This window comes from Neodiprion lecontei, chromosome 1, assembly GCF_021901455.1.
Source record: "Neodiprion lecontei isolate iyNeoLeco1 chromosome 1, iyNeoLeco1.1, whole genome shotgun sequence".
Lineage (NCBI taxonomy): Eukaryota > Metazoa > Arthropoda > Insecta > Hymenoptera > Diprionidae > Neodiprion > Neodiprion lecontei.
Genome location: NC_060260.1, coordinates 38,242,981 through 38,252,353, shown reverse-complemented (window position 1 = coordinate 38,252,353; position 9,373 = coordinate 38,242,981). Strand labels below are relative to the sequence as shown.

The following is a 9,373-nucleotide window of genomic DNA, read 5'->3' as shown; positions in this document are numbered from 1 at the left end:
TTTGAGTCAATTTAGTCGGTGTGAACCAACAAGTGCGTACCTAAACCGGCGATAACGATTCGTCAAGTGCCGCGTCGACGACGAAACAAACGACGTATGTGTTATATGTACACTTGGAGACAATGAATCTGAGACGGCTAATTCTTTACACCAGACAGTTACGTTGGCACCACAGAAAAACCTACAGCGCCACAGTCGGCCGTGCGCGAAACAAACTCAATCTCAATAAGCGTAACGTAACCCATGACCGTCGAATCTAACCTCAGAATACGTCTCAATCCAACAAGTCATTATCCCTGCGATATTTTAAGGTTAGATTCGAGGGTCATGGGTTACGTTACGTTTACTGAGATTGAGTTAGTTTCGCGCTCGGCCGAATATGGCGCTGTAGGTTTCTCAGGGCTGCCAACATAACTGTTTAGATTCATTGTCCCCGAGTGTACAATTCGGCGTGCACATGCACACGGGGTGAAAGATTAGAGTGCAGGGTTAAAAGTGCAGCGGAGAACCAGGAAGATCGGTGCATCTGTGTCGGTGTATCCGAAACGCCAACTGCACGGTGTGACGATGATGATCGTTGTTGAGAGCGTCGGTGGCGGTGGTGGTAAAGCTCTCCGGCCTTTGAAGTGGCTGAAGGTCTGTCTATCGGCATGGCCGCCGCTGCCGTCGCACTGCCATCCAGTCCGTCGGCAGACCTCGAGTAGCGAACGTCACGTGTATGTGCGACGATTTTTCCAACTGGGATCGCTCAGCTTTTGCCACAGCTGTCATTGCACTCGGTTTACGGAATGCGCTCAACGGTTCGGAACGGTTTGGGCTGACCTTTGCTTTGCCGATCTCGTTGCGGCCGCGAAATTTTTTCGTCTTTTAGTGTGTGAATTTTCTGAAATTTTTGCGAACGTCGTTCTTCAATCCCAGTTCCCATCCGTGTTTTAATTGCCTCATTATCCGAACGCAACTCAGAGAATTAGACGTCATTCTGCAATGATGTCGTACGATTATCCGCATCCGGTTTCCAGGACTTATCAATACAAAAAGGTAAGAACTTGGACAGTATATTTACATACCGGTGTTTAGATTTTTTTCTGTCACGATGTTATGACGTTCTGATTTTTCGCAATCTGAAATTATTTCGTCACAACGCTGTTTCAATTTGGAAAATCGGAGTAAATCGGCAACCGATTATTCTTAAAGTCGAAGATATCACCCATTCGGTATCGGTAATAATGTGATAAAAAATTTAGTTTCAAATTCGTGCGTCCATGATTTGTCTGTGGAAACTGTTTGCATTTGGAAGATATTTTTGATTATTTTCTATTGGTTCAACGTCGATTTATCCTTGTACGAAAAGGTGTTGGCTCAAAAAGCACGGATATAATAAAGATACCTACACGCGTGCGTTGATACGCTGCGGTTGAGATTAATTTCAATCTGACAACTTGATTCAATGAAACTCCAAGCCGCCTCGGAGAGTTGGAGAGAGAAGTGACAATTAAGGGTATATCCTAATTCTCCTACTGTGATTCGTTAGATAACCAAACCTCTTCTGGAACGGAAACGGCGTGCTCGTATCAACCGGTGCCTTGACGAACTCAAGGATCTCATGGTCGACGCTTTGGAGGTAAGCATCATCGACGTTCTATAGATTTGATTGTGCATTTATGGAGATTGGCGAAGAGTGGGCAGATCAAATTTTAACATTGAGGTGGAATAATGCTTAGGATATTTCTCAAAATCAGTAAATTATTGTGGAATGGTTCTTGATATGAATTTCAACCTTCTAAACTGTGGAAAAACGGAATCACGTTTTGAATAAAACTCGTTTGCCGAACCTCCGCATTTCGACATTCAAAGTAAATCACCAAACTTCTTGATCCGAATCACCGATTCAATTTCACAATCATAAGTAAAAATAATTAGAAATCAGTTCTATTTCCTGACGTGTTATAAAAATATTGTATACCTGTACGTGGATATAATTTAAAACCTAATCCAGAATAGCTATAATATTTGCTGCTCAATGACACAGCATCGCGTTTCTTGGGTGCTTTGAAATAAGGAAACGAGTCGATCGATTCTCTTTTCGGACGTAAATCAGTGTTCAACCCTTGACTCGATAATTCGATAACGATATAACGGTTTTGCCGATCTTCGCGTGACTTTTCGAACCGAAGTTTGAACGGCTTTAAATTTGTCCGAAATTTTTCTCGTCTTATTGTGAATTCGGATCGTCGTTCCAAGGTGCGACGGGGCAATTTCATTGCAATATCAAGGCCTCAGCGGGGCTTTAACAGGTGTCTGAGAGTATAAATTGCGCGTATAATAAAGTTTATTGGGCCGAGGGTTTTGATCGGACGCGCCGTTTCGCACAGAATTTTTATCGACTTTGCATACATAAAGGATCCGCAAGATTGGCGGGGAGTAAAACCCGTTTATATTATATGTATGTACGTATCAACGGCTTTGGCGCGTGTTTAAAAATCTTTCCTTTCATTATACTCTCTTCAACGGGTCGTCGTAAACCGACGGCGCCAAAGGGATGCGGGAACCCGACGGACGGACCGTTCTTCGATAATATCGGAGCGAACATCTCGTAAGACTGCACCTACGGTAGTTAGAAATTAGAAAACGAGCCCCTGACTGCCGCGAGCGAGAAATTTTCGCATCGCGGTATTTATTGAAAACATCTTCGCTATGGGATATAATTTATTATGTGCGTAGAATACGATTCAATTTCTCACTACAAGTTCCAGTTGTTGAAACGTCTGCAGGATTTCGACGTGAATGAAGAAGAAATGGGGGGGGGGGGGGGGGGGCTGGAGAAAAACTGCGAGACTTCCGAAACATGGAATATCGTCGAAATTTCTATCGACGGTAATAAGTTTCTCTTTCTTTCACTTCTAATCGGTGACGTGATCGAGATAAGTGAATAATTTTTGGTTACCATTCGCGAACTTAACGAATTATTGCAGTACTTTTTCGTGTGTGAAGTATATTATATAATACCGAAAGCTCAGGAGCGTTTAAGCGCAGCGTAACGCAAAGCGCTGAGGATGAGAGCGGCATAAATTGTGGTAAAGCCGGAGTTTAAGGATTCATAAATTAGAAAGACGGGTGTGTTTAATGTCCCATTGAATTTTGACCGGGGTAATTTTCTTCTCAGAAACTCTCTTGTATACAAAATTTAATTATACGCGTTCGACGACGTTGATGCGGTGTCGTAACGTGAAATACATATATCTATATACGTTATGCAGCTTCGATGCGGGAACTGGAGCCATTTTTGAAAAAAAATAAAATAAAAATTATATTCGTCCGATGTGCGCTGCAGGAAACGCATCGCTGCAGCCGAGAAACGCGGGTCGCGTTTTGTTTCGAATTAAGTATAACAGCGGAGTAAATCGTGATATTTCGTGCTTCGACGATCGCCTCTTGATGTGCTCTTTGCGGATCCTTTCAACAGCGTGGCAGTAATGGTTGTATAATTTAACGCAGGCTGACCGCCAGGAAGCAAATTCCGCAAATCTGAGATATTTATTCATCGTCGATATACATATTCTACCTATCCATGTGTAATATTACAGTTGCTACGTAAATAACAATTTACGTAACGAGCCATGATCAGTGAAAATTGCACCCTTCGTCGCTTGGGAAACGCGAAGGATTTGAACTAGGAAATTTATTTAATTCGGTTGGATGTTCGCGGTAAAAAAATATTTCGCAGCAAACAGAGTTGCGTGAAATTCAATCTTCGAAATGGCAAATCTTATATAAAAGTAAAATCGATAATTTGAATACGATTATATATATATATATATATGCGCAAGTGTAGAGAGAAAGAATAAAAAAACTGAAAATATTTTTGATAATATAGGGTAAGATGTTGCGGTCGAATCTTTGTTTTGGTTATTTTTTTCAATTTCATTCTACCTGTCGAAAATAGAAAATTCGTAACTTTGTGAAAATATTTATCTCAAATTGTTTTTGAGTTATGAACTTTCGGAAAATTTCCTGTTTATTTTACTCTAATGCAATTCGTGTGGGTAAAAAGCAAAATTGATTTTTTTTTTGATTAGAGTCGCAGGTTTATTGGAAAAATAAGATTAAATTACATATTTGAAAAATGGTAACTTTTTTGATTTTTGCTTTTGTTCGTAAGCGTGGTAAAAAAGATCTTGTCAGACTCAAGAAAAACAGTCATAGATAAAATAATCTAAAGACGACTAAAACTTGGCGAATACGAAGCAACCTTTGACAAGTAATATTATAAATAGCAATAAAAAAATTAAGAATATAAAACGTGGTCAGTTAAAACCAGATTTCTGTTAATTGAAACGAGTTCAGAGTCGATATCTGCCGGATGCTGCGGGTGTAGCAAACGTCCAGGATACTCCAACGTACCCGGCACGATGCCATCGGAGGTGATGTCGACTTTTAACCCGAATTCGCCGCGCTCGAGACAAAGCAAACAATCCCCGGTGAGCGAACAAGTCTGACAAAACCTCGAAAACCCACACAAGTAATAAAAACGGTATTAGCAGCATCGTCTCCGGGCCTTGGAGCGGGTTAAAAAAGGCGCCACGGAGCCGAGGATTCGGTCGCGCACGATCCTCGCTTCGACGCGCTTCCGACCTCCTCCTGTATCGGCCCTGCAACGTTGCCCGGTTGCTTCGGTACGCGTTTCTAGCCGTCGAAGATTCCGTGTGAACCGACCTCGCGCCACCAGACCGTGGAGCGATTCAATTTCATTGCCGGAATTTGAATACAAGAACGCGCAACGCCAACCAGAACGGCGTAACTTGCCGCCTTTCGTGTTGCAGACAACTTCAACGTGCTTTGAGAGATCTACCAACGAGACGCCAGTCTAGGTTCAGCTCTCTTTTTATGGCGCCATCCAACGAGTCGCGACGTAATTAATCGATTTCTTATTATAAGTTGGCCATTCTCACGCACGGAGTTTGTTTGTGGTAGAGAGAATTCCGCGCTACTGTCATTGAGTAGATTTTCGTACCGACGATTTGTCCCGAAACTGTTGTAAGGTTCGCGAACATTTATCTGGGCTTATCTCTCTTCGGGATAAGCTTTTTTCATTGAAATTTCTATCGTGTAGCTTGGACGCGACTCGCTAGAGGTTGTGCCAAAATACCGCATCGAGTTTCCTCTCTATAAAATCTCTTCTCCATCGGTTGCTCAAAACTCACGAGACAACTTGATCTTCGGAGTCGGTATTATTTATGTGTAAATTTATACGATACATTGATGATAAATTGGTATCCTTTCATCAACCTATAATTGATTTCCTTACGAGATTCGAAAGAAATTGCAGGGCGCCAAAAAACTCGACAGGTTTTTTTACCTGGCTCAGGTTGATGAAACTTACGAGAACCCTGATAATCGCAGTTTTATTGAGTTTATTTTATTGTACAGCAATGAGGGCGATATACTCCAAAAACTTGTTATATGGTCCTCATACAACGTGGTGACTTGATGATAGCACTCCGTGTAGTGTAACTAATCCTATTCTCCGCGTAGGCGTTGATCGAGATGGTTCTTTAGACCTACGCACACCGCGGACGATATCTCAGGAACTAGTCAGGCGATCAGGTTCAAATTTGTAGAGCATTTCAGTATCGTCATTATCTCCAGCGAGTGTAAACCACGAGCACGAGATTTTGATCTTGGATTTCCGGTACCGGGGCCAGAGATCACAAACATTCCTTGTATCGTCGGAACGATCGTAGTTCAAGGCTTGTGTTGAAATCGACTTTATGCTTCACTTCACGCAATACCGTGAAGCAAGTGCGATTGGTGTCCGGTCACTGGAGTCTGCAAAAAAGTGGAGAAAATAATCCCAGTTTGCCTTTAATTGAATAAGTAGATTAACAAGCTCCCAATAAAACGCGACTGCTGCAAACGATTTATGGAACCGAGATCTAGATCTCACTCTCTTCTCTGATCCCTAAGTCATCTATGATGTAAAATCGTGAAGTAATTGAACGAAAAATAGTTCACATTTGCTTCGTTTTTACAGACAGAAGGAGAGAACATCAGCAAGCTCGAAAAGGCCGACATTTTAGAGCTGACTGTACGGCACCTTCAACGTCTTCAGGCCTCGCGACCCTCCGGATTGTCGACAGTCGCTGTCCCAGGTGAAGATTCGTCGGAGAGCCGGTGGCGATCAGGCTTTGGACACTGCGCTGCTGAGGCTTGTAGATTTCTCACCGCTCTTCCTGGAGAAGCTGCCGATCGGCTTGCTCGACATCTTGCTTCGGGTCTTCAAGCCACCAGGCAAATAGAGATCCAGGTCAAATATTTACGTTGTTACTTTTGTCACTTTGATCACTTCAATTTTCTCAGAATCCGTGAGAAAGCCGGTATTAGAATTTTGTCTAATTTTATTGACTGATGAAGCGAAACCTCGGTTATTCCATCAAATGCAAAAATCGCTAATATTTAACTACCGTCTCGTAAAATGCCATGAAAGGGAAGTTCTTATTGGTACTCCTTTGAAAATTTATATTTTCATTCATTTGCTCTTTACAATATCAAATTCTGACTAACGAAAGTCACTGAAATTCGTCTAGACCAATGAAACGTCTAATCAAGTTTCTTTATCGCACTTCCCCTGTGTCAGAAATTCGTGATCTTTAGCAATTTTCACGCTATTGATCGATCGTTTCCTTTTCGCGCAGGTCCCGCAAAGAGCGAATTCCCCTCCTTCGTCTCCGATGACGTCAAGATCATCGCTGGTTTCGCCAACCTTAGGGAGCTTGGACAAAACGGCGAAGCTTTTGGTGAGGTCGGTAAGCCCTGCCGGCAGTAGCACCAGGGGTTCACCACCCCCGAGACAGAATTCGTCTCCACGGGTAACGCTGCATCCCTACCGTGGTGACAAGGTTAACGTTACCGAACGGCCGCACACTCCTCCTTGTCAAGTCGGTAAGGAATTGGCGCCGCCGAGCCTCGTCGGTAAAGAAACACAGATCTCGATCCCTCGGGCTGGATGCTCCATCGATCTCTCCCCCGATAATCGGTTACCGACGGTCGATCGTCAGGCCAGAACCGATCATAACGCTCAACCAGTTGCCGATGACGACGAAGAGATCGACGTCGAGAATGTTGACGATGGTGATCCGATGTGGAGACCCTGGTAGTCAGGCCAACATCGTTCTTCATGCTTCGGGCGATGGTAGGTGAAGCCCTACTTAACCGACTGCAATCGCGTTGACGGTAGCAGATTTTGAATTTTTGTTTCCCATGCTTACATTCGAATAAATTTATTAAATTCTATATTTGAAATAATGATTGAGAATTACAATCAAAAAAACAGAAACCAATTATTTTAATTGCACATACATTCGTTTCGATATATATTGTTTTTCAAATGGTAATCAATATAGTACTCCCGTTCTTGATTTTGTTAAAGAATCTACAGCACCCTTTTCGTCGACTATTCGATCAATTTTCGCAATCGTGTCATCGCTTCAATATGCAGAACGCATTATTTTTCCGTACATTTTTTTTATCATAAGCCTACTCGTTCATTTAATATATATACATAGATTATTTAACGGGTTCATTTCGTGATTCGAAATAATTATATATTCATCTGCGATGACAATGTGATACATATTTGCTTCATGTTAGTTCTTTTTAAATTAATTTAGCGATACAGTAAGATTTTTTCTTATGACTTGTACGAATACTGTATGTTAGTTTAAGTTGTCGCTTAATCCTATTCCCCTGAGTTGTTCTCCTATAGCTTATGATTCATGAAAAGTATGCAATAATTCCACAAAAATTGTCTTATTGTCGTCTTGATATCATATTTATTCGAGTTGAGAGTTGCAATATAAAACATAATTAACCGGCAAGGCCCCTTTCTACATTCCTACAGGTTGATTGATCGTTATAGGAACTACTCGTATCCGATTTAGGTTCAAAAATCAAATTCAGGGTAGAATACCTCACGAGTTATATTAGAAACAAAATAATCTGTGATTGTTTATTTTATTCTAAAGCGTAATGTATTTATATTAATATTATATGACACCTTACGATTATTAATTGTTAATTTTAACATCGATACGGTAATGATTATACTACAAATAGCCTTGACTCTAACCGCATAGAATAGATGCAGCTATTCTCGTTTTTGAATTAACCGAAGGAAATCATCTGCAGGTATAGGTGAATATCGATGAGGCTGTACACGATGAATAAGTGATCTTTCAAATCTGCAATGATTTTAATACTGCTACATCTATTTTTGTACAAAGCGGAAACAAAACTTTATTCACTATAGAACACACATGTACGATAATGTTGATGATTTTGGTACGTGGCTTTAATGTAGTAGTTTGTAGAATTCATACGAATGTATCCCAGGTTATCATTATTATTCTGTTACTTTGTAGATCTACAAATACAGTATGTATGTATATGTATGTATATATATATACATATATATATAGTATTACGTCAAACTAATGTGAATGATTAGTTAATTTTATTCGTAGATTATTGCTGTTAATATTTATAAGGAGAAATCTATTATATAGTTATGAATGCTAGACTTACGAATTGAACAAACTTTATTTATATACTATAATTGTAATACGTCTCATTCGTATCAGTTCTCGCAAGATTTCATCTCTGATCCACTCGAGGTATTATTGCTGTAATCGAAAATTCAAGACGTTCACTCAAAGCAATTAAATTTTTAAGCATGAAGAAGGACGAAGATCATTAATTATCGTCGGGATCCACATGAAAAGCCTTTCTATTCGTTCCTTTTTTTGTGACACACAGTCGCGAATGAATTTAATCTCATTATTATGTTGGTTGCATTTGTCATGAAGTTTGTAACATTATCCATGAAATAAATATATTTATTCTTTTTGTAACAATTTTCTGTTAGTTGCAATCTACAGAAGGGGAACGGTTGTGACAGACTCCTATGCAAACATGTATTATTGGAAGGACATGCACAAAATCCCTTTGTGTTTTTTTTGGCAAAAATTTTCGCGATTTTGAAAAGTGCTGGAAAAAACTCTTTGTGGCACTATTCCGACGTAATTTTGCGAAAGGAATCGATTAAGCGCAGTCCCAATACGCTGCGAGCATCGGATCAAAAGTTACAGCCAAAAAGGAGAACCTGTGTTTTGGACATTTTCCAATTGCTGCTTTCTACATCGTAATTTCTCTGCTGATGATCCCACGTACTTTTCGCTGCGTTTTCTGGGTTCCTGGGGGTCCAATTGGTCGGGAAAGCGTCACACAAATCAATTCTGAGACGAAAGATTTTTTGGTCAAAAAAAAAGGAAGGTTAACCCCTTTGTATTTTTGGCGAAAATTTTCGCGATTTTGAAAA

At 40.6% G+C, this 9,373-nt stretch overlaps 1 protein-coding gene across 1 annotated transcript; it reads left to right on the top strand.

Moving 5' to 3' along the window:
* Positions 1-507: 507 nt before the first annotated feature.
* Positions 508-8,873, top strand: LOC107227677 (enhancer of split mbeta protein-like). The gene is made up of 4 exons (XM_015668893.2): positions 508-1,038; positions 1,532-1,621; positions 6,032-6,304; positions 6,693-8,873. Exons 1-4 carry the CDS (start codon positions 985-987, stop codon positions 7,152-7,154), a joined length of 879 nt encoding a protein of 292 aa, XP_015524379.1. The 5' UTR covers positions 508-984; the 3' UTR covers positions 7,155-8,873.
* Positions 8,874-9,373: the final 500 nt, after the last annotated feature.